At 32.6% G+C, this 27,107-nt stretch overlaps 1 protein-coding gene and 1 pseudogene across 3 annotated transcripts in view; both read left to right on the top strand.

Moving 5' to 3' along the window:
* Window positions 1-27,107, top strand: part of EMCN (endomucin) — a 98,940-nt gene that overhangs the window by 39,004 nt on the left and 32,829 nt on the right. For all 3 annotated transcript variants that reach the window (XM_025051696.1, XM_015594890.2, XM_015594889.2), the window contains 3 exons: window positions 3,501-3,629; window positions 9,610-9,681; window positions 19,013-19,120. In XM_025051696.1, the coding sequence (XP_024907464.1) occupies window positions 3,501-3,629; window positions 9,610-9,681; window positions 19,013-19,120 (309 nt within the window). The remainder of the gene's footprint in view (window positions 1-3,500; window positions 3,630-9,609; window positions 9,682-19,012; window positions 19,121-27,107) is intronic.
* Window positions 24,729-24,881, top strand: LOC112485729 (annotated as a pseudogene).

Below are 27,107 nucleotides of genomic sequence, written 5' to 3'. Positions count from 1 at the left end.
ATGAAAGAATGTTATTTTTTAAGGGAAAAAATGGTGAGTTATTATGTCTGTTTCCTCATTCTAGGTACATAAAGGCAAAACACCTCTCTGTCTAGTTACTCTCTCCCTTTTAGTATTCCACCTTGTCAAGGCAAAGAGCAGATGGAGCTGGAGTATATGGTTTTGCATGGAGCCACTTTCCCAGGGCAATTCTGTGGTGGTTCAGGGGTATCTTTTTCTGGCGTCAAAGCTGTCTGAATTAAAATTTTGACTGTACTAATTCCCCATGTATAATATGGGCAAGCTGTTTAGCCTATTTGAGCTTCAATGCCCTCATCTGTAAAATTATGCTCCTAAGAGTATGGACATCATTGTGTCTTTGTTGGAGTTAAATGAGATCATCCACAGAAAGAGCTCACATTGAACCTGGCAGATGGTGACACTCAATACTTTTAGGAGTTATTGTTGATCCTTGCCAAAAGAGGACATACTCTGTTGAATAAACAGAACTAATAATGGAGATGTTAACTATGAGTGCTAAGGGATTAAGGTTTAATTTAGGGAGATCAGTGGACAAATGCGTGGAAGGGTACTGAGAAGGAAAAACCTTACAGTACGTTTCAATCTTACCACATCAGTGGTTAGAAATTTGCCTACTTGTAATTTGCCTCAAGTCATTTCCTGGGTGGGAACTCAATGATCTCACCTGATGACTTCAAAAAGGCAGAAGACATTGATCATTTTCCAAAGCTCCCATTGACTTGTTGATAAATTCCCAAGTCCCTGGCTCGGATTTAAGGTCCTCTACAATCTGGCCTCCAGAATTTTATTAAACAACAACTACTGCATCCTTTCATAAGATACTGCAATCCAGCCAAACAGCTGTTTGAAGTCCTCTCAGTTACTTCTCACTTCCCCTCTCCAAAACTTTGCTCATGCCCTCTCCTCTCCCTGTGTGAATATACTACTTACTCTTCAAGCTCCAGCTTCTGTGTCAACTCCCTCATGAAGCATTCCTTACTGCCAGCAAGATGGTCATCTTTTATCTTATACACTCTTGTGAAATTATCTGTCCAGGAACTTTCAAATTTTTAGCTAGAATCTCAGTAAGAAATATATTTTGCATTGGCGCACATTTCATTCAAATACACACACACACACACACACACACACACCCTTAAACAAAAGCTTCATGAAATTATTTACAATATCATTCTAGTATTCCTATTCTCTTTTATTTGGCAAAAGCTCTAACTATAATCCACTAAACAGATCTAATCACTCTTTAATTGCATCATAACCTACACTTTGAAAAACATCGGTCTATGCCACCTATACAAAATATACTTTCTTATTTTATGTATATAGGCATTATGCTCCCTACCAGATTAAAAGCTACTCAAGGGTGACACTGTGTGGTACATTATAGAATCTTTTACTGTATCTAATTATGTTATTCATTTTAGTTACCATTTGTAGAAGAAATAAGAAAGGAAGAAAGGAAAGAAGAAAGGAAAGAAAGAATGAGGAAGGAAATAAGAAAAATATCTCTGGAGATCTTGATTATGCTCAAAAGTTAAAGTTGTTACTATTTAGGAAGTCAATGAGTGGGAATCATTCAAGTTATTTATGAGAAAAATTTCCAGTCAATGTGATATATGCTTCATTGAATAACTTTTCAACCTCAATTTAAACTTAGAAATTGGTATCACATCATGGACCATAGTATGAAAAGAAAGTGAGAATAAAATGATTAATAGAGAAAAGATAACCTCATCCATGTTGTGTTCCTTCCCCCTGAAGAATACTGAGAGCAGTAAGAGGGATGCCACCAAGGGTGTGAAGTGTATCTCTAGAGGTGAAAAAAGCTTTTGACTTGATTTCTATAAAGCCTGTGAAAAGGCAGTTCTGTCATTTCTGTATGTGCTGAACATGTCTATACGCGCTGAATATATCAAGCAATTTCTGTGTACTGTCTATAAACAAAGTTGGTGCTAAATGATAACACTTTTAGGCACCTCAAAACTATAAAATGAAATTGGAAATAGATCCTATCTCATGGCATCTGAAATGTTGCTTTTCACTGACATGAAAGATTATTGGTTTTTCTCAGTTTCACAAAAGAAAATTTTTTAAATTAACTTTATTTTTATGAACTATAACTAAAAAAATTAACACGTTATATTTTAATGTAATAAAAAGTTACACATTTTAAAGGTTTACAATTAGTTATTTTAGTATAGCCAAAGACTTAATATTGAAATTTTACCATTTTTGAAACATAAAATGTACAATTATAATACCCAGACTACATATCTAAATTTTAAAAATATTTTTAGTATTTAAAAAATTTTTCAATTACAGTTGACATCCAATATTTCAAAGAGAAAAATTCAGGGTAAAATTTAAATTTGAGAAGTCATACTACTGACATATATTTGCTGAAATAACATAGCCAGTTTGGGATTTAAATATAATTCTTTGTTATTCAAAATTCATCCTCTCAACTAACATGTTATACTATACTCCATTGACAGTTAGTAACAACATAAAAATAATACCTTCTCTGGACCTGAAAACATTTTCCAAGTCCTTTGTAGATGTTTGCGTTATTGTTTTTTGATCTTCAGTATAACAGTGAGTATACAGAGACAAGACTAACGAAATACAGGATTAAAAAGATTATATAAATGTTAATAAACTATCATAATAGTATATAAAACAAATCTTTTCATAGATCACTGAGAATTAAGTCCTACATCATCACTTTGAAAAAGTAATAATAATATTTCAATGAAAGTTTTAAGGATTATTAAATATTGAATTTCTACTGCCAAAAAAGAATTATTAAAAATAAATATATAAGATAGATCACAATATGTTGACTTCATTTTTGTGTTTTTGACTGTTACAATTTAAAGAAGTAAATCATTTGAAAATGCAGATTTATGGTGGCTTCATACCCAAAATTTAGGCATGTTACAATTGTTCAATTTCTTTAAAATTTATTGTCTTTCTTTGGAACATAAATATATGTATGTATTTGGAGGTATATTTACTATATCATATATTATATATGTATATATAGATATATGTATATATATACATATCATATATATGTATATTGAAAATATTTAGTAAAACATCTACTGTTCAGAGAGTGTCTATTTCATCTGGCAATGTTAGTTTAGTTGGCTTAAGAATATTGTTAAATTTCAAATTTACACATTTATTCCTCTAGTTTTGTCAGATATTATTTTGTTTCAAAACCTCAGACTGCTCCTGCCAGCCATCTTGAAAATTCATGCCATTGGTGAGAAGCACATGGTGTTAGTGAATGAATATTAAACTTAAAGCTGAATTTATGCTAATTAGAAAAATTCATTCCAAATTCATGCCCTACTGACTGGGTTAACATCAGTATATATACAGTTTACTTTATTTAAATATAATAGTCTGTTGAACAGCAAAATAAATGTAAATTTTAATGCAACTACTTTAATACAATTCGCTTATTTCAGATATTGAAAATGGAACCATTCCTGTATTATCATCATTCACAATTTCTGCAACAAAAACGTCTGTAATAACACCAAGGACAGCGGCATCACCAACTCCTACAAAAGCAATAACTGGAATATTTCTCAAAGGTAGGATTAATTCAGTGAAATTTACTCTAACTTTAATAAGTAAAATTAGTAGCACCTATGTAATTTAATCACAGAAAAATAATTGGAGATTATATATTTATTTTTATAAAGTTCTGTTCTATTTCACTCTTTTAAACTTCTGTTACTTTGGGTTGAATGCCAAACTCTGAGATCTCAGTGAGCTTCTTTGATAATATCTCCTTGTATCACTTCCTATTTGAGAATTATCCTATTGTTAATATTATATACACAAAGTTTATTTTTAGAGGAGAAAAAAATTACCATTTCCTAAGTCATAAAAATATCTTTCTAAATATTCCAGTTCTTCATTTAAGCAGCACAGCTGACATGGTGAAACTGTATTTATAACAAACTGATTTCGTTAGTTGTATTAGGCAGATAATAGGTTTAATGTGTAGATTTTAGTAGCAATGTCATTGTTATTGTTACTAAACTGAGTGACAACATATCATTTTTTATAGCTCTAGCTATTAAAGTAGATTATCTTACTATCCATGAAAAGTAAAATGAGCCATCAGGATCATGCAAGTAAAAACTCAAGAGGTTATCAATCCAATGAATACTGCATTGTCCATCCTGCATCACACATAAAATGAGGCATTATCATTAAGGTCCAGTAATCAAATGAACAGGTGAAATAGTAATTATTTGTTGATCGCCTGTGAGCAGAAACCCTGGCTAGAATGCTAAGGTCACCAAAAGACCTGAAAAACATATACTCTAATGAACAGATGACTGACAATCCCACATCTGTCTTTATTGCCTCTTTATTTTCGTTTATCTTTTATTCTAAGACCAAGTTCAAACACATGCTGAAGACTGATGAGGGCTATCTTGCTGGGCTTGAATGGGGTGATGATTCTCAGAGAAAAAATGTATTATGAATAAAGTTCATTATATCTGAAATGTTTAATTTTAAGGTAAAACCAAACCAATTCTCCTAGAACTTTTCTATCAAGCCAAAAGGAAACATTACACAATGATGGCAGCACTTCGTTTTATTCCCAGACTGTGGTACAACCTTTATGTTCATCCAAGGGAAACTCCAAGGACATAATCAGGCCTCCAGCCAACTCCTGCACACTGTATTTTTATCTTATTTTTAAAAATTGTCTCAGTTCTATGTTTCCAGAATTTAAGCGTCTCTCTCTCTCTCCCTCTCCCTCTCTTTTTCCCCATCTCTCTCCATTGCCACCTGAGATCTTGGCATAAAATTGCACTAATCTGGTAAGAGCGTATTATTTTTTAAACAATAATTTCCCCCCAAAATAGGTCCTGACTTTATATGCAGACCCAAATATTGAAGTTCCACAATTTTTATGTTAACTACTTGGAACTTATGCTTTTTCAGTGAGAAGATTCCTAGCCCTGCCTACAATGATTTATAGTGGAAAAACGTCTAAATAATACAAATTCTAACCACTATGTTAAATGACTGAGAAAGGGCAGAGATGGGGGGCTCAGTGAAGGAATTCAGCTAGAATTATCATTTGTGATACCAAGAATACATCTTACCTTTTTGACTTGGAAGAGAAACTCTATACCTACTTATGTAAAGCATTATTGAGAGACATTTCTAGCAATTTTACAGTCGGTGGCTTCTGTAAGGGGACACTGAAGCACTCTTTTTTAAAGTAAGTACATACAACACCTGAGAGTCTTTCTACACACACACACACACACACACACACGCACACACACACACACACACGCCCATACACACACATTCTGCTTCATTCCTTTTCATGAACACCTTTACTGCTTTATAGTATCCAATTAACAAAATTTAATCTCTAGTCTGTGTTCTTCGAAAGTTCTCCAGCTGAGTTTTATATTATTCGATTGTGAAAATTATAATAGGCCAGAGCAGCTTCTCTTTTTATTTTTATTATGAAAATGTTCAAAAGTAGAGAGTGTAATTAATTCCCATGTGTCCATCTCCTAGAATCAATAAATATGAAGATTTTACCACATTTCCTTCATTTTTTTCCTTCCTTCCTCTCCTTCCACTTTTTCCTTCCTTCCTCCCCTCCTTTTTCTTTCTTTCTCTTTCTTTATTTGGTTGTCAAAGTATTTTGAAAGGAATGTATTATGAAGCTATAATGTCATTCTGAAATTCTACAAATTAGTAATACTTTCTTAAAATCATCTAATATCTCATCTAATATTTAGAGGGATTTTAAGAGTTAAAATCTTATAACCATGAATATAGCAATGAAGAGGGGTTACAGGATAAAGATGAGTCCATTCTGGGGTCCCTCAGGAAATCAGCTGGGACTGAGGTAGAGGGCAGATGAAGAAGGAAAGGCAGGCTCTGATGGCTACAATCTGCCCGGATCCAGTATGAGAAACAGAAAGTCTGGCGTAATGGTCAGGGCAGGTGGAGCCATCAGGCAGCAGGGCATCCGTGGAGCTTATAGAAAAATGAAGGAATGACACTGAAGAAGGAAGACAGACGAAGGTACTCCTTTTTAAGGGTGTAGGTAAATAGAACTACATATACTGGATATTGCCTTTGCTCCTAAATCCAATATAATTAATACAGAGCTAATGAAGGTAATGGGAAATTTCTCTTGAATTCTCATATATCTAAGCAGTTTATCAGTATAGATGTCTTTCTAACTTCAGGTGTATGAGGAGCTTACATTTTGGGGTTTACACTGTCTAATGCTCCAAAATAACACTATTTAGATTGTATAATATCACAAAAGGTATGTCTACAGTAATGTGATCCCATATTTCCCATTCCTCATAGCCAACATGGTCATTTTAGCCACAATGAAAGTGTTTAACAAAAAAAAAAAAAAAAGCATGCCATGAAGAAGCTTCTTTATTTTCCTTGTAAAGCTTCCCAATCAGATTTTCTTGTTTAAAGGTCAAATGATGCTTGACTTAATAGTGCTTATGTTTATTTAAAGCATGTGCATTTTTCTTTCTCCTAAAAATGGCAAAAATCTTATCATCAGAAAAGTGGAAAATGTGCGACTAGGATGGGAGTTCTTAGAGCAATATAGTCATGGCTTTAAGTGATGGATATAGTTTTGCCCAGAGCAAGGCTTGTTTTCGGAGGTTTATCCAATTGGAGAGATGGGACTTGATCTCTTCCTAGATATTTAAGTGACCACCTATTTTTTCAAAGTCCAATGGCCAAATCAACATTTGGCAGACATTGAATATCATCATCATAAAATGAAATTCCAGGATACAAAAATAAACCCAAAATTTCATTCCTAAAAGGTAATTATTTTTCAGCTCGATTTTTAAAATATTTAATAGTCAAACTCTTTTAATGCAATGAATTACAATGCAGGGAAAAAATTTCTTGGCATTGATACTAAACATTTCTGATACTAAATAGATGTTCAATTTTAACTGAGATCAGTAGAGAAGCCATATATTTTGACCATGTCTTCCATATCTGCTGTGGTGATGTTTAAGATGCACTTTCTATCTAGAAACTAAGATGAAGCTATAAAGAACAAACCTTTAGAAGGCATTTTTGTTCTTGTATTATTAATGGGAAAAAATAGGTTTGGGCAGATCATTTTTTTCCCATATCTTTCGTTTTTAATCAATTGTCTTTATATTCCTTCAATTGGAACTGAAGATAAATTACCTGAGATTCTTTATACATGATTTTTGCTTTTTCCTTTTTATAGAATTTCAAAGTGGTAAAGTTGACATTTTGTTTATAGTTTATTCTCACAAGATGATATGTTTACAAATTGACATTTTCCTGAAACTCTTGTGTCTTAAATGTATTTAAACACAGTTCGAAAGGTTATTTTGGGAAACATTATGAACAATAGTTTACTAAACAATTTTAGAAATGGTAGAATTATATTCCAATAATTTAATCTTTTATAAACATATGTTGACTCAAAATGATATTATATCTCTAAAGATATATAGCTATAGTATTTTCTTAATGTTCATATTAAATTCAGTCTATTTCTTTTATTAACCACTTTAAAGTATTTAATCATTGTTGTGCACATAAAATTAACAAAAATCACAATTCTCATTAGTTTCTACATTTTAATTTTGCAATAATAAGGATGCATTCACAGTCAGAATTTTAACACATTGAGCACATAGAACTTTACTACAAGTTATATGTAGAATCCTTACCCACATTTGAAAGTGAATATTTATACATTAATAAGTCTAAAATAAATTGTGTCCTGTTTATGTTATAGATATTGTTATACCGATTCGATATGATGATCATCAGCATGATCACAAGATCACTGTTCAAGAAAACCAGAAATGTATAGCCATTTAGCACTTCAGTTTTCCAAAGACCAGGCTGAAATGGAACCCAAATAGATTTGGGTTGAATGCTTGGGTTGAAGTTCAACTTTGTTACATCTATTCTCTTGATCAATCATGAAGTCAGGATAGGTATAAAAGAAAAGGATCAAGGGCTTTCAGAAACTCAAAGATTATACACATTTGACATTTTTTCCTATTTATATTATTACCATTATATGTGTCCTAATTATGTCCCGTAATCATCTCTATGTCTTGAATTTTCAACCAGTACATGAGTCATATGCCAGAAAAACATAATGGCAAGGTGATTGTAAATTCAATTCAGCCTATTTCTGGTACCAAGAGACCCAAGAATAGGGATAAAGTGAAAACAAAAGCACCACATCTGGCTGGAGGAATGCTTCATTTATATTATTACATTTTCACTTTATGATGTTGGCATCATAGGAATGAACAACACAAAATTCTTTCTAGAAATAATATTCTCTTTTCTGGTTTCTTCTTTTAAAATATAACCACATATGGGTGAAGAAAACTTAGAAAGTCTTCAGTGCTTCGGTACACTCCACATTATAACTCACTTAATCTGCCTATGACGGCCACAGGCCATTGTTGTAATAACCTATATCTCGTAATATGCAGTGAGAATAGAGGAGTGAGCAGTAGCTAAAACCTTCACCATCTACTTAGATATGTTTGTCCTCAGTGATCCTGCAAAAGTCTTATTTTCTTGTGGTTCCTTCGTATCTTTTGATTCACATTTCCAGCCAGCTTACCCTTGAAAACTCTCCTCTGAACTAGGGTTTTAAAACATTAGAGAAACTGATAGAGCCCAATAGTTTCTCCTCCAAATACAGCATGCATATATAAGAACCAAGATGTTATGTATGTCACATTTTAAAAATGGGACCTGTGCCCTAATCACAAAGGGACATTCTAATGCATTTTAAGAAAAAAGAGAACGCTGACTATTATAGGTATATAACTGGTAAGTCGTGCTCACTTCTTAAAGCCTATCTTTGTTCTTTTGTTGGTCCCCAGTCTTTTATGAATTGCACCTCATCTGAAACAACATTAACTACATGCAAACTATCTGCCAGGAATTATTTCTGATACTATTCAGACTGAAAAGATGACTAAGAGTTAGATACTGCTCTCTAGAGTTTAAGAAAGGGCATTATACAGAATAGGGACTCTTTAATGGACAAATTAATTAATGACAGGAGACTGCAAGTTTATTTTTGATTTATGTTTGTTTGAAAGTTTGAATGTAATAACTAAATTAACAAAATGAAATGTGATTCTGGAAAAAAAATAAAATGACTCCAAACCATTTGTTTTCACAATAGTTTTTTTGCAATATTTGGCTTTCAAAATAATATATTTTTTTAAGATACAGAAGTAAAAATCTGAAATAAAAATTTGCTTTTTGGGCCTATGACAAAAATATGTGTGTGTCTGTGCCTGTATATGTGTGCACGTGTTTTCATTGGGCCACCCAAGTATTCAATACTTTGTACAAAAGGAGCTGGAAAATTGACAAATTAAACATAGACAAAGGCTTACCCAGAGCTTTTATAGAGGGATTACAGTCTGCCCCCAGATTTGACTTACTTTTATTTATTCCTTGGTACATGAGATGAAATTGTGATTAATAATAATGTCATCTGTTTTATCCTACCAGAAACAACCAACAAGGAGTCCTCACAAACATCTCTGCTGCCAACACTTTCTTCATTAACCACTACAGTTAAAGGTGAAGAGTGAGTGACGATGTGTTTTGCCACCCTTTTTCTTTTATATATAATTTGCATACCATAATAGTCACCCTTTTAAAGTAGATAATTCCGTGGTTTTTAGTATGTTCACAAGATTGTGCAATCACCGCTACCAGATTCCAGAACATTTGCATGTCCCCAAAAAGAAACATTATCTGTCACTAATCACTTCCCATTCTGCCCCTCCAGCCCCTGGCAGCCACTAAACTACTTCCTATTTCTATGGGTTTACCTCTTCTAGAAATTTCATATAAGTGGAATCATACAACCTATGATCTTTTGTATCTGGCTTTTTTCACTTAGCATAGTGTTCTTAGGTTCATCCATGCCGTAGCAGGTATGTGTAGTTCATTCTTTCCTATGACTGAGTAGCATTTCATTATATGGATCGCTACATTTTGTTTATGCAGTTATTAGTTGATGATCGTTTGGGCTGTTTCTACATTTTAGCTTCTATACATAATGCTGCTAAGGGCATTCTTGTGCAAGTTTTGTGTGACCATGTGTTTTTATTTCTCTTGGGCATATATACCTTGAAGTGCTGAATCACATTAGGTAACTCTGTTTAACTTTCTGAGGAACCGATTTCTGAAACTGTTGCACTATATTACATTCCTACCAGAAATGTAAGAGGGTACAAATTCTCCACTTTCTAGCAATTACTGGTTGTCTTTTTCATTGTAGTCATTCTAGAGAGTGTGAAGTGGTATTATTGTGGTTTTGATTTACATTTTCCTAATGACTAATGATATCGAGCATCTTTTCAATGTGCTTGTTAGCCACTGTATATTTTCTATGGAGAAATGTCTATGTAACTCCTTGCCCATTTTTTAAAATTGGACTATTTGTCTTTTAATTATTGAGTTGTAAGAGTTTTTTGTGTATTTTGGACTAGACCCTTATCGGATAGATAATTTGCAAATATTTTCCTCCATTTTGTAGGTATCCTTTGAAGCACTAAACTCTATAATTTTGATAAAATAAAGTTTATCTGTATTTCCTTTTGCCATATAAAGAAGGCAAAACTTTACCTGTACCCATCTTGGGTTTTTAGCTGGGGCTTTTTAACTTTTTAACAAAAAAGATCTATGGACAAAAGAAAAACACTTGATTAATGCATTCAGTATACATCACGTGAGAAACCTACAAGAAGAGTAACTCAAAGTGGTAGTTTATATACCATCTTCAACAACAACAAAAAATAATTTTGTACAAAAAAAAGAAAAAGGAGAAAGAAAGACAGTTAAGACTTCTAAGGGCAGCAAACTTAGGGAAGATAAGTATATGAAAGGAAACAAAAAGAGTAAGATTTGTTTGCAAATTCCTCTGGAGCCTTCTCTGAGCTGATCAGAATTTGTCTCCAGTAAAAGTAGAATTTATATCCTGCCTTTAGGCAGAAAGGGAGAAGCTTTTTCTGCATTTGCTGCTTCTTAATTGCCTTCAGTTTAAAATTTTTATGTCAAAGAGCCATATTTTGAGGAGACATAGTCTAGTTTTCTGCAGTCATTTGTGTAGTGGGGTCAACTCTAAGAAACCATTGCTCAACTCGAGGTCACAAAGATTTATACTAATGTTTTCTTCTGAGAATTTTATAGCTTCAGCTTTTAGACTTAAGTCTTTGATTTTTAAGTTAAATGTATTGGGGTGACATTGGTTAATAGAATTATATAGGTTTCAAATGTACAATTCAATACATCATATGTACGTCTGATTTTTGTATATAGTACAGGGTAGATGTCTGGCTTCTTTTCTTTTCTCTTTATCTTTTTTTCTTTCTTTCTTTTTCTTTTTTGGCATGTAATTATCCAGGTATCCTAACACTAGTTTTTGAAAAGACTGTTCTTTCCTGATTTGAATCTTCTTGGCACCCTTGATGAAAATCAAAGGGCTAATACTGTACAAGTTTTTTCTGGACTCCTAAATCTACTACATTTTTCTACATGTCTACTGCTATACCAGTATTATATACTCTTGATTACCATAGCTTTACATTAAGTTTTGAAATCAGGAAAAGTGAGTCCTCCAACATTGTTCTTCTTTTTCAAGATCGTTTTGACTATTCTGGGTCACTTGAATTTCTATATGAATTTTAGACTCAATTTGTCAATTTCTGCAAAAAGTCTGCTGAGATTGTGATAGGGATTGTGATAGGCACTGAATCTGTAGATCAATTTGGGAATTATTTCCATTTTAAATCTTAATTCTTCCAATCCATGAATATGAGAAGTCTTTCTATTTATTTAGGTCTTCTTTAATTTTCTTTAATAATGGTTATAGTTTTCAGTGTAGAAGACATGCACTTTTTTGTTCAATTTATTCTTAATATTGTATTCATTTTGATGCTATTAAAAAACAGAATCATTTTATTAATTTTATTTTCATATTGTTCATTGCTACTGTGTAGAAATACAATTTATGTTCATACATTGATATTATATCCTCACCTTGTAGAACTCATTTATCGGTTCTAATATGTTTTGTGTATTGCTTACAATTTTCTATATACAAGATTAATTTTCCGATAGAGATAGTTTTACTTCTTCCTTTCTAATCTGGATGCCTCCTATTTTATTTTCTTGCCTATTTGCCCTGGCTAGGATGTTCAGTACAATGTTGAATAGAAGTGATGAGAAGGGACATCCTCATTTTGTTCCTAATTATAAGGGAATCTTTCTATCTTTAATCATTAAGTATTATGTTATCATGGGTTTTTCATAGATGCCCTTTATCAGGTTGAGGAAATCCTCTTTTATTACTAGTTTGTTGAGCGTTTTATTAGTCAATGGTGTTGGATTTTGTCTTATGCCTTTTCTTAGTATTTTGAGATTATTATATGGTTTTTATTTCTTATTTTATTAATACGGCATATGACCTTGATTTCTGTATGTTGAACTAACCTTACATTCCTGGATAAATCCCACCTGGTCATGGCATGTAATGTTTTTTATATGTTGCTAGATTTGATTTGTATTACTTCATAAATAATTTTTGTGCCTACATTTATAAGACAGATAGCCTTGCAGTTTTCTTTTCTTGTGATGTCTTTATCTGATTTTGGTATCATGTTAGTACTAGCCTCATAGATGAATTTTTGGAAAAGTTTTTAAAGAATTGGTGGTAATTATTTTTTGAATGTCTGAGAGAATTTTCCAGTAAAGCCATCTGGTCCTGGGCTTTTCTCTGTGAAAATTTTGTATTACTATCTCAACTCTTTACTCATTATAGGTCTACTCAGATTTTCTTTTTTCTTCTTGATTCAGTTTCCTGGTTGGTGATTTCTAGAAATTGTCCATTTCCTGTAGGTTATCTTATTTGTTGGCATACAACTCTTCAGGCAATACAGAATTGCCTTATAACCCTTCTTATGTCTGTAAAGATGATAGTAACGTCCTCTCTTTCCTTCATAATATTAGTAATCTGAGTTCTCTCCCTTTTTTTTTAATCATTCTAACTAAAGTTTTATCAATTTTGTTGATCTTTTCAAAAAACCAACTTTTAATTTTGTTGATTTCTCTATTGCTTTTCTATTCTCAATTGTATTTCTTTTCTCTCCAAGCTTTATTATGTCTCCTTCTGCTTCCTTTGGGTTTAGTTTTCTGTTCTATTTCTAAATTTTTAAGTTGGCAGGTTAGTATATTGATTTAAGATCTTTCTTCTTTTTTTAATATAAGTGTTTATACCTAGAAATTTCTCTCTCAGTATTACTTTTGCTACATGCCATAAATTTTAGTATGTTTCTATGTTCATCTCGAAGTATTTTCTAATATCCCTATGATATAATCATTAACCTATTGTTTCATTTCTACACATTTATGAATTACTTCTCAAAGTTTTAAAAAATTATTTTTCTTCTTCTGTGTACCTATCAGACATCGCCTCCCTTCAAGCATCTAATTTTAAATTTTAACTTAGCTTATAAATAGATGGCACAGAGACTATTCTAAAGTATATTATGAATGTCTTCAGGCAGAGCATAATAACCATGACTTGCAAGTTCTTTGCAACTTTTTCAAAGTACTATTTTTACAGCAGTGCATTTGGCCCTCATCTTAAGGAATATATTAATATTTTTTAAAAAGTGTTTTAAAATTATTATTTAAATATTATTATTTAAAGATGTAAAAACTAAGTTTCAGAAAGGCTAAATGAGTTAACAAAAAGGACAAAACTTATAATAACAATTAGGAATTTGAAACTCTGTCTTTCAACTTCAAATTTTTCTTTTCATTTAACAAATTCATAATCAACTATTTCTTAATGAATTTGGATTATTATTTTAATTTCAATGATTATACTTGGTTATTAAAATGGAAGACTTTCAGGTACTAACAATGATTATATGGCATTTTTTTCCTCCCTCCATAAAATGGTCACAAAGTTCTATAATTTTTTGCTTTTTTTGTTGTTGTTTTTGATGTATATTCTTATTTTTTCACTGCTTTCAGGCTTCCCCTTTGGTGAGACTGCCAGCCTATTATGAATGGTTATTTCTTTTAATTTGCTCCTTTAAGTGGGAACAGCTTACACCACCACCACCACCAACAACAACAACAATTTGTTAGAACTGTTTAGAAAGGAGAAAATAAGTCTAGGTGAAAGGCCATGTTCTTGAGCATAGTACAGGAACAGTATTTGCACATGATTTTCACAATAACAATGGATCTGTTATTTCCACCTACTCTTTATATTCTTCATCTTACTTTTAGTGTGGATAGGCGAGGTTATCATTTTGGAAACTCATTATTAAGTAAGGAAAATATTGTCTAGTTTTTTTTTAATTGGCAGAAACATATCCACAAAAAATCTTATGAGGAAGTCCAAAATGACAACATATCAAACAAATATTAGTTAAACTGCTCAGTTTGAAGCAGTGTGGTGGTAGTATGTATTTGTGGGCAGGGTGGACTTCTACCCATTTCTCTTTTTCACTACTAAAGGTAGTCCGTGAGGTTTCCCTACTGAGACCTTAGGGCTGCAGTAGTACAGTTAAAAATTACTGAAATAAGATATTATGTTTACTTAAATTCCATTTGTAGTATAAAAAAAATGTTCATTTGATATAACTGAAAAACAAACATAGCAACTCTTTTTCACCCACCACTTGACTCGAGAGCATCCCGATTGTAATTGTTGTGATCCATGGTTTTCAAAAGGGACAGCTAAAATGTTCTAGAAGCTTTTGGGTCCCCATAAGCATTGTTGCTAATTATTCACTCATATGTAAGACCTTGTGGGTAACTAGGACCACTAAATATGAGGAAATAAAAGAGAAGCCCCTACCAGTATTTGCTTTGGCTCACTATTAAAGTAGATTTTAAGGAAGTGAAACGTGAGCATCTATTTGTTAGTAAAGTCTATAAGGAATTTTTTTTTAAACAGCACCCCATATTACTAGATCCCTCTGAAGTCATCAAACTATCTCAGCCCATTTGATTTCTGGGGTACATATGCAAAGAGCCACCCTAAATACATTCTTGGCCCGGGATCAGTCCCGAATTTTTACATAAATGTACCTTGCTAACTGGATTAGATAATAGATAGATCTGGAGACACCTAAACACCCCATTAACCAAGGGTTACATGATAGGGAGCTCTTCCGTGGGCAGCTCTGAGTCACTTTTCTTGGGTTTATACCCAGGTTCTAATTGCTTTTGCAAGAGGGAGGACAACGGTAAACACACAATTCCAAAGGGCCATCAACACCTACCTTAACCCACCACCTAAATGATATGAAAAAGAAATATAAAATTCACATAGAAGTAAAACTCTCTCCTTTACTTGTTTCCCACTGAGAGCTGTAGTTCTACTTTATCTGTTTCTTTGCCACCACCATTTTGTTTTCTTTAAAATCTTTGGAACTCCATTATAGCCTGGTTCCATTATCTGAGTTTCTCTTTTCTAGGACTGAAAGACTGAAAGAGATGAAGTCTTAAGTCCTCCTTGAGTTGTTCAGGTGTTTGGTCTTCAGTCCTTTACATCTCTTTCATTTTATTTTTTTTCTTTTGGTCTTAGCATTTAAACTTATTTATAGTCTGGAGTATTCCTTTTTACTCCAAGGGAAGAGACCAGGAGAATCTAACTGAAGCCTTAAGGAGTTTCTTTTCCAGTCCTCACCACTGCTTTGACACATCTCCAGTATAAACATTTATGCTCCTCACAATCTTTCTACGAGTGGCTCTTTAGTACTACTCTAGAAGTCAGTTAAATGAATCAAGACATTAATTTATTTGAGTTTATCCCAGTCTACCCACGTTGTCATGTGGACAGAATTCTATGGAATAATATTCCATAAAATGATCCCTGAAAATGGAAGTCCTTAGGAAATTGCTTTAGAAAATGCTACACCCTAGGGTTTTATAATGGACGATAACATTTCTTTTTAATTTTAGTAATCCTAACACAAAGACATCCATTTGACTTCAAAAATCTATGTAGCTTCAAATAATTTGACTATAAAAAACATCTTTTTTAAAACTTAAAACCAAATAACATGCCACAGTACTAGTATTCTATAGCATATGTTTCAGTAAACGCTAACTTTGTCAAAAAGTCACTTACCCAATATTTATTTCTGAAGACAAAGTGATCACACAAAAAGCTTTTACTATGTGCATTAGATAAAACAATACTGTAATTCAAATTATATAATTCCAGAAGAATAAAGCTGCTTTATCCCTTTCCCTGTCCATTTAAATCCATAAACCTTCTCTTTCAACTCAATCTGTTGTAAACACACTTCAAATCTCTAATATCATTAATGTCCACATTTACTGCTTCCTCCAAAAATATAATCCCCCAAAATATACAAGTGAATCCCATGTTAATATTCCTAGACAATTATGAAACTGCCTCTATTTCACACCCACTCTGCTCAGTCCTAGCCAGTGGCTCTCACTTATGGGTACGGTTGCAGCTACTTACATTCTGGTGTTGATGTGTCTCTCTCAAGTACCTCCTGTGTTGGATTTTCTTTATTCCAATTCAAACATGGATTAAAAATTTCTTATATTTTGTTTCATGCTTTATACATATAACACAATTCTAAGACTTAAAAGGACATGAATTTCAAAAACACAAGTCCTAAAAGTAAAGCGAATATTATATTGGTGATGCAACTCCAATTAGTCTTTCTCAAGTAAAATAATGTTTATCAAACCTAATACATATATTATTACCAAGACTTACAGTGCAAGGTGAACCTGCAGACCAAAGCAGATACATAGTATTATCTAGGGCAAAATAACCAGATGGAAAAAGTGAAATAGAGCAAGTCATATTTGTTTGAAGAACGACTTTAAGATTGGTTTCCTTTTTCCCTGAGGTGACAGTCACTTTTTGACAGGAGTCCAGAATCTACTATGTGTGAACCCAAAATGCAGTTGGGACAATTTTTTCAACATGATGTACAAGACTATGATTCTCATATCTTAATGAATGTCAGCCACCCATTTTTTTTCTCTCCTAGGATTTGTAACATTTCACTGTACTAGTATACTTGGAGAATGTATAGCTGTGGCAGCATTAGTCTCTACATCTTTTATTCTGTTCATTTTAGGTCCACAATAGACATTTAAAAATATTTTGATTGCCTTTAAAGCATTCAAGATTCCTTCCATTGCCTAATTGGCACTGTGTAATTGACAGCCTGTCCAGAATTGAGTGTGAGCTCTAATTCTACTCTCATTTGTGAAATATATTACACAATAATAGGCAATTCTCTAAGAACAGTCTCTGGTATTGTATGTCCATTATTCCATGAGTCTACTCCTTCCTTTGTATTTTTCTAATCTGGCAGCTCCCTACCTCTTTCTTAGCTGTATCTTCCCTTTTCAATCATCATGACTGTTGAGTCTGCTTCATGCTACTAAATTCTTTAGGCCATCAAGATAACTTTTTCACATTCTCCAATTTTAGCTCAGCAGAAGAATTCTTCTGCAAAGATTTCTGGAGAGAATCTCCTGTTCTGATGTTTTCCGAGCATGTGTTTTTGGATTTCCAGTGAGAAGCAAAATCTTTACCCCTATGTTCCTCTATCATCAAGTATTGAGTTTCTGTGACTTGGGTGACCTTCCCACTTCCATGCTATCACGAACATCGATTTCTGCCTTTCTGAGTAGAAATGAATATTATTAACTTCAGAGGCATCTCCATGTATTAGAGAAACTTCCTCAAGTATTTCTCTCTCAATTTAATACTTAGAGATGCCTCTGAAGTTTATACCCATTTCCACCCATTTTTTTCTCACATACAGTGTTAATGCTGTAGCTTACACTGAATTTATCTCACTTCTGTTTGCATGCCAATTCCTGAAGGCTTTTTTCCTAAAGTCATATTTATCCCCTGTCTATTCATTCTTCTTGCAAACTATTAATTTCTCTAGCATGAATCTCTCCACTGCACTAAGAATTTGCATTACATGATAGATGCTTGTTGCTATAGAATGGAAGCTGATTGACACTTCTGGAAGACACCAGCAATTCAGAGTCCTAGCCTAGTATGTAATAGGAATCTATTAAATTGCTTTCCTTCCAGCCAACATCGTATCTAGCTACCACTAAGTATGCATTAACCAGCATGCCTGCCTTTTCTTTACTTAACCCAATGTTCCCCATGCTGGACTTTGAAAAGACTGAAGGGCATCAATTATTTTGTTTTTATAATATTTGTGCAAATATTGGTTGTTTCAAGTAATTATAGTCCAGTGTTACTTTTGAAAGCTCAGCTTATCTTTTATTATTAGTTTTCTCTTCCCTGCCCCCTAAAATGAACTTAATATTATTAAAAGTCTATTCTATTTATTTTCTGTTATCCTTCTCCTGGCTTTTCCAACTACCTGAAAATTGTTTCCCAGACAGCATGGGAATCATGTTACCATCTTAAACTGCTGTTATTTCCTCACCTAAGTTACTCACTCAGCTATCCTTTTCTAGGACAGAAAAGGATAGCTGAGTGAGTAACTTTTGCATCTGAAAGGCTTATATTGAGATTGTGGCTCTCTCCTATTATAAGTTATGACTATTTATTTTTCTGAGTCTCATATATAAAAATGTGATCATAATTATTACTTAATTCATAGGATTACTATTATTTTCACATGAGATAAACTGTAACTGAATCTAATGTCCCCCTTTTTAATATAATTAACTGAATCACCAAAAGGTAGATATCGAAATGCTGGATTTCTAAATCTTGATCAGAAGACTCTGAATAATCTTCAACTTGTAACTGGTTGTTAATATTAACACTAATAAGACTATCTAGTGATTGGGTTTTACCCTTAATGGCTGCTCATTCTTTTTACATAATTAGGAGATACAACCAATGGTGTCACGAAGAATAAGTTTATCACTGCAAATACAACAGTGACGAATCTACTTCCAAATGCTGTTTCAACATTACAAAGTTCCCAGCACACGAGTAAGTATAAGTATTTGTGCTGAAATGTTAAACTAATATGTTGAATAGAATTAGACTTGGAATATTTTCTAGCTCACTGTTACTAAAGAACAATGCCCTATGTATATTCTATCTTACTCTCTACCAAACAAGACAATCATTTGGTAACTTTGCTTCATACAGTGATATTCTACTCCTCCACAGCCACAAACGGGTGGGTGCCAAGGAAGATCAATTCAAGGCTGGGCAGTAATCTATGAATCTGTGATATTACCTGGAACAAAAAAGTGAGCTTGGTCAACAAATTAGAGAACTTTGATGAAATGGAAAAATTCTTAGAAAGAAACAAATTGTTAAGAAGATAGGAAGTCTGAAAAAAATACTAAAACAATTAAAGATATGCATTAAAAATTTAAAATGGTTCCATGAAGAAAACTCTAAACAGGGTGGCTTCATTTGTAAATTCTATAAAATATTTTTTTAAAAGAAATAACAATTCTTCTTAAACCCTTGCAAGAAGTAGAGGAAGAAGGAACATTGCACAAGTAATTATCTAAGGCCAGTATTACCCTATACCAAAGCTAGAAAAAGAATGAAAACAAAAAGCGGGTAAAAATACCGCAGACCAAATCCTAATGAATGTAGATACAAATATCCTTAATAAAATATTAGCAAACCAAATTCAGTAGTATATAAAGAGATATAAAACATGAACAAGTGAGATTTATCTGGGTTTAGCATATGATAATCAAGTAATGTAATACACCATATTAGTAGAATTAGTAGATGCAGAAAATACATTTGACAAAATTTAACACTCGCAATTAAAACTCTCAATGAACTAGAAATAAAATGAAACTTCCTCAAACTGATAAAGGACATCTATGAAAATCATACAGCAAACATCATACTTAATACTGAAAAACTTAATGTTTTTCTCTAAAGATCTGGAACATGGCAAAGATGTCTATTCTTACCACTTCTATGCAAAATTATAACCAAAGATTCTAGATAGTGAATAAGGCAATAGATAATCGATAAATGATAGATGGTGACAGATAATAGACAGATGATAGATAGATAGATAGATAGATAGATAGATAGATAGATAGATTAGATAAAGATAGATAGAAATTGATAGATAGATCCATTTATCCAGATTGGAAAGAAAAAAATAAAAGTTTTTCTTATCAGAGTACATCATTATCTATGTAGAAAATTCAAAGAATCCATAAAAACCACAAGAACTAATAGTGTATTTTATATCACAGAATATGAGATATACAAAAAATGATATTTCTATATATTGGCAAAGACACTTCAAAAATAAAATTAAGGAAATAATTACATTTACAATTGCATCGGGAAGAATAAAACATTTAGGAATAGATTTAACAACAGAAGTGTAAAATTTGTAAACTGAACTACAAAATATTTCTGTAAGAAAGAAATATCTAATTAAATGGGGAGACAATACATATTCATGTATTAGAAGACTCAAAATTTTAAGATGGCAGTTCTCCCCAAGTAGATAAGCTATTGATTAACACATAAAATGCAATCTTTATCAGAATCACAGTGTTCGTTTTCTTATAAATTGATAAACTTATCCTAAAATATATAGAGAAATGAAAAGGACCTGGCATAGCCAAAATGTTTTGGAAAAAGAATCAAGTTGGAGGACTTATGCAATTTCAGAACATACTCTAAAGTTATAGTAATCAAGACAGTTACTGAGATAATGAACGTTAATAGATAGTAGCATTATTTATTATAATAGTCACACTGGAAACAATCTAAATGTTAATTACCGATGAAATGAAATATCCCATTAGATTTTTTTATTTGGAATGGGCTTGCAATACTCCAAAACATAAGATATCCGTACGATGGAATACTATTTGGCAATTTAAAGAAACAAAATACCAATACATGCTGTAACACAATGAACCTCAAAAGCATTATGCTCAGTAAAAAAGCCTTTTACAAAACACAACATATTGTGTGATTCCATTTGTATAAAATACCCAGGTATTTTTACAGGGATATTTTTACAGGGATAGAAAGCAGACAAGTGGTTGCCTAAAGCTAGAGGTGAGACTGGGGTTTGACTGCAGAAAAAGGCTCCAAGAAGTGTTTTTGTGTTGTGAAAATGTTCTAGAACTGGATCATAGTGATAATTACACAATTTTTAAAATTTACCAAAATGTATTGAGTTGTATATGTAAAATGAGTGAATTTAGTTGTGAATTTTTTAAAATAAAATTTTTTAAAAAAACAAAACAGAAGAAAACACTGTCCTAGGCCAGTCAAATTTCCTTTCTGGGCGATCTGAACCAGAAAACCCAAACAAAGAAAGTGATTAGCTGTGGGAACTGAAGCAGCAACATTTTAGTAGAGCAAGTCTGAGGCAGCCATGGTGATTTCTATGCATCCCTATGACATAATGAAACAAATATTATGAGTAAGTGGAGTTGATAGAGATGAATAGAGAAAGCGTGTGTGGGACATTGAGAGATCTCATAAGCAAGATTAAGCTGTTCATGAGAGACAGAGAGAGTAGCAGGACGTAGAGCTCCCCTGACTTCTGACAGATATCTGGTTTCAGTCCACATATATCTTTACAACGAGCATGTCCCACATCCTGGCCACCATGATATGAAGTAATTTGCAATTTTAGCCAAAATATCCCAACTAGAAAAGCTAGTAGTCTGCCATGACAGCATTACCAGATACCATTCATTATAAATAATGGATGCATTTTTGGCATGTCCATACTCCTCAATGAGAAGCAGCTACAGATGACTCAGTCTCCAAGTTTTTCTTTGAAGACCTCTAAGTTAGAAGGAAATGGAAAGTGGGAGCCATGGATATCCAAAGCCCACTCTTCCCTTGAAACACATTGAGAACATCCATATTCTTCCTTTTTATTGTGGTCATCTTAAGCACAAAATAAGAAGGTTATCTAGAAGGAGTCTAATTTCACACCATAATTGTGAACTAATAATTTTATTTCATGAAACAATCGCCACATAGGAGAATGTAAAGAGCAAGATCATTTCTTCTTCAGATGAAGAACGTTTCTTTGTAGTAGTGTTTTGGCTTCTAAAAGTAGAACCTATTTTGTAGGCAATATATGTCTGAATATCAAATACCCTTAGCAAACCAAAATTCCATTCACCTCATAATATGATTGCCCCAAATATAAACAAGAATAAAAGGAAATATGCATCTGCAAAATGTGTAGCCATTGGAGATTACACTCAAATAATTTGAAAGCTGCACTAATACCCATTCAGTGACCGATGAGGAAAATGTCATTCAGAGGCCATGGTTTATTAAAATTAGCACTTATAGAGAAGTGTGGTCAGCCCCATGAGTCACTTAAGACTCGTAATTTCATTTTGATTCATGCAGTAAAATGCTCTCTGCATCTCACTTCTGGGGAATATTAAATTTATTCAGCTTCTAAACACAGAAGAGGCTTTCTTCCAAGTAATTTTTTAAAAATATAACCACAAAGCCATTTCTTGAAACATGAAACACCCTGGAAAGCGAGATAACAAAATAAGGGTACTTACTGCTGCTCTTTGCATTTGTCATTTGATTAATCAGTTCTATACTGTCTTTTAGATATTTGTTATGAAATTCATTCCTCCCTAGATAGTTCTCGTTCCTCAAGGTGCTTCCTACTTAGCATGGACTCTGCTTGATATAATAAGTTTACACACATTTTCATTTGTGCACGATGAAACCAGGAGCCTGCCCAGTTTCCTGGTTAGCAGAGCAGTGCTCCCTTGCAATCTCCACCCCTCACATGGTAAACATTCAGAAACAGTGGAGTCAAAACAAGAGGAATAGAAAGAGAACAAAACAATCTACTGGTAGGGGAAAGCTAAACAACTAAAGTTTCATCTCATTCTTAAACATATGGGCTTGAGTCCTTGAATAGTGATTATCAGATAAAGACATTGTGGATATGTCATCTCAAGTGCAGGTTTGGTTTAGAGTTAGTGAGGTTAACCAAAGGAAGCAATAGCAATTGTCTCTTCTTCCTCGCCTATCTCTTACATTGTGCACCTTTCATGTTTTCAAATATGGTTATAGAAACTTGCTTCTTTTGGTGAATTCTGAGTTGGCAATAAAAAAAAATGTGGAATAAGATTTTAGATAGACGACAAATGGAGATGGGCAAAATGCCAGTATATAATTCTACTAAAACAAGTACTGAGATAGAAATACTTCTAAGGATTTTTCCAAGCCAGAGCTTCTGCTCCCACAGCATATACAATATTGCAGACTTTAAATTTGAAAGGAAAATCCGAATAACATTTATAAGTAATCAGTAGGCTATTAAGCAAGAGTTAATTGCATTTATATAGAATAGTTTATTACATATTTTGTTTTGCATAATTTATCCTAGTTTAATATGTTTATTTTCATACAAAAAGCATAGACAATTGTACAACAACCAAGAAGACATTTTAGATATCTTACTGGCTGAACATGAGAATAACCTATATCCATACCTATGAATTTCAAGGCAACACACACTTCCTAAACTAAAAATTTCACATTCTAGTCACGCCAAGAGAAACCTAGCTTATTGGTTAAATAATGATTTTAAAGTCAGATTGCTTAGGTTCAAATAATAGCACAGCCATTTGTTTGTACTGTAGCCTTTGGTCAGCGACTTAACTTTGTGCTTCAGTTTTTTCATCTGTAAAATAGGTTATAACAATGTTATACCTTTACAGGATTCTTATGAAGATTAAAAGAGATAAAAACCTAGAAAGCTTAAAATAGTGTCTGACAAGGAAACAATAAATTTTACCTATTATTTTATTAATAATAATCCTTGCAAAAGCCAGGCAAAGTTTCACAAATAAGAAAACAAGTTCAGAAAAATTAAATAACTTGGCCAAGGTAAAATTCAAAAGATGAAATTCAAACCCTATTTTTCTTGCCTCAAACCCCATAAACTACATTATACCACACTTGTTCTTGTTACATCTATTTTACATAAAATATCTAAAGGAAGTAGAAAGCAACTAGCTTTTAATTGGATGTATCATATGCTTGATAAGTAGATGTTCAAAAAGTATAACACAAGAGATTGACTGACTGCCTGACTGAATATAAACCTACAATTCTAACGAGGGTGGTTCTCTAACCGTTGCCTACCATGCCAGATTTACTCTTGACTTTGTGTGTGTGTGTGTGTGTGTGTGTGTGTGTGTGTGTGTTTTCTGCCCTCCCTCTTATTCCTTTCCCTCATTCTTCTTCCAATTGCTTTTTTGAATTCTACACATCCGTCAAAGACCTACATATCTATCAAGGACCTCTACAAGATTTTGCCTCAGTATCTCCCACAACTTAACGAGTATTGCCAGATATGTTTACCATCTGCACTATTATTTATTTAGTATTTTTAACTGATGCACTTTTATTCCTAAATTTGTTTGAAAATGAAACCATCATATATGAAAAACTAGTTAACTTGTATAAACAGGAGCTATAAAATCGCTATGATGTAAGCAAAATAAAATTAAATTCTAGCTAGATTGTGTTACTTCCCAAAGGCTCTAAGTTTAAGGCTTGCTCGTCCTTGTTTAAACAAATAAATCGAATACTTACCTGGAAGGGGAGACATCATGATCACAAAGTCGGTTTTCCAAGGGCCAGCCTTGGCCATTGCACTTCGGATGTGCTATTTCCCTGAATGTGAGAAACTGAACTACATAATTTGTGGTAGTGGTGAACTACATTCTGATTTTCCCCTAATGGAAATAAAATAAATGGAAAGAAAGCTGAAAAGAAAATAACTTTCTAATTGAGTGTTTCAGTCTTATTTAATGCCACCTTCCAGTATCACCTTATAGAATCTCTCATACAATGCTATGCATCTCATCCTTTGGAAAACATTAATTTCTCTGATATCCCAGCCTCATCATTTCTTTTGTGAATGGCACTATTTATTTATGCCACTTGTTTGAGAATTTAATCATAGTATTTCTTATATACTCTTTAATTTGTTTGTATCATTTATTGTGGGCAGATACAAGAGGAATTCTCAAGATAACAAAGTCTTAGTTTAGCCAAATGAGAAATAATCTCATGTAAAATGACTCAGTCAATGCCATGTATGGGAGAATGATAAGGAAAACTTGAATTGTTCACAGTAAATTATTTTTAAGCAAATCAGTAAAGAATTATATATGGGAATAACTGTACATATATTTTTCCTGGACCTGTTAATGATATATCATGTTCTATACACAGCTCTACATAGCTGGAAATACAATATTCCTTGTAAGATAAAAATATTTGGCAAAGTTGTATGTTCATTGTTTAAGCTTTCTGTTTTAAAAGCTAATAATTTGAGTAAAGTTTAGCTTTGGATTAATGTGGATTAAAGTTTAGCAGTTTAGAAGTTCATTTGCATTCCAATTAGAAACAGATTTTAATTTACCAACCACCTTAACTAAGATTTTGGTGTATAGTAAACATCAAAGTTTGAGAATAGGTCAACAGAATGCATTATGCTCATTTGCTATTCGACTTCATTTACTTCTTCTATAGATAAGAGCTTGGCTCTTTCTCAAAGCACATGTATTATGAAAGTTATAAATAAAAACTAGGGATAATTATAGTTACCTTCACTTTCATTAATTCCCATAACTTTAACCATATTTACAGCAGTCATTGCTATTAAGCTTTTATATCCATGAAATGAGTCCAAATATGAAAGTGCCATATGCCATATGAAAACACTGTATTATCTTCAAAATAAATCTCATGATTTCAGAAAAAAGGTACATATTCCAGTATTGATTAATTATTTGAAGTTTGCAGAATTATGTCCTCAAAATAATATATTTGTCCATATATGAAAGTCTGGACATCTTAAGACTCAGTATAAGGGTTTTGAATCGGTATGGTTTTCTTTTCTGGTACACCTTAAGGCATAGTTATTTTTCTTTTATATAAGTACTTCTAAAATTATTATACATTTTGGAAGGCTAATGAAAACACAAATAAAGGATATGAATTTAAATGTTTTTAATTCTCAACACAATAGAAACAGACTCAGATATAGAGAACAAACTGATGGTTGCTGCATAGGAGGGGGATTGGAGAGCTGGGTGAAAAAAGTGAAGAGATTAAGAGGTGCAAATTGGTAGTTACAAAATAGTCATGGAGATGTGATGTATAGCTAGGGAATATAGTCAATAATACTGTAAAACTATGTATAGTGCCAAGTGGGCACTCGACTAATTGGGGATCACTTCATAAATTATATACATGTCTAATCACTATACTATACACCCGAAACTAATACAAAATAATAACGAGTGTCAACTCTAATTAGAAAATTTAAAAATTTTAATTCTCAATGAAATCTATCAGCAAGAAAGTTTATGACCTGATATTAACAGCAAGAGGAACAAAGGGTTTTGATCTTTTTTATTCTAATCTTTTAGTAGCTGATATATATTTTGACTGCATCTTCCAAATACAACATTATTCCATGTTCAAAAATAATTTAACTAGCTACCAAAAGTAGGACTTAATTACATAAGCTTTCTTTTCAGAACAGTTTAGTGGAAGGAAAATCTATTTTAGTAAAAAAGGATGAATATTAGAACCAACAGACTTGAATTATAATCATTGCCTCCCTCTTTGAGAAAGTAGTTTCACTTCTCAGAAAATATTTTCAGATGTGCAAAATGATAATATTTCTCTTGTAGACATTAACAAATAATATGTGGAATTGATCGTAAGAGTTGCTTTTAAAAGAGTAGCTATGATTATCTAACGAGCTATTTCAAATAAAGTAATAATTTTTTAAAAAATTAAATTTAGGTAGATATTATTTATTATTAATTATTATTATTATTAATATCCATTCTCATTTATTCATTTCATGTGGTTTTCCTGGAGACCTATCTTGCCATATCCTGGTAGTGGGCACTGGAATCAAGGCTCTGGGCAAAGCAAGATATCT

Source organism: Pteropus alecto, unplaced genomic scaffold, assembly GCF_000325575.1.
Source record: "Pteropus alecto unplaced genomic scaffold, ASM32557v1 scaffold5, whole genome shotgun sequence".
NCBI lineage: Eukaryota > Metazoa > Chordata > Mammalia > Chiroptera > Pteropodidae > Pteropus > Pteropus alecto.
This window is presented reverse-complemented; position numbering and strand designations above follow the sequence as displayed.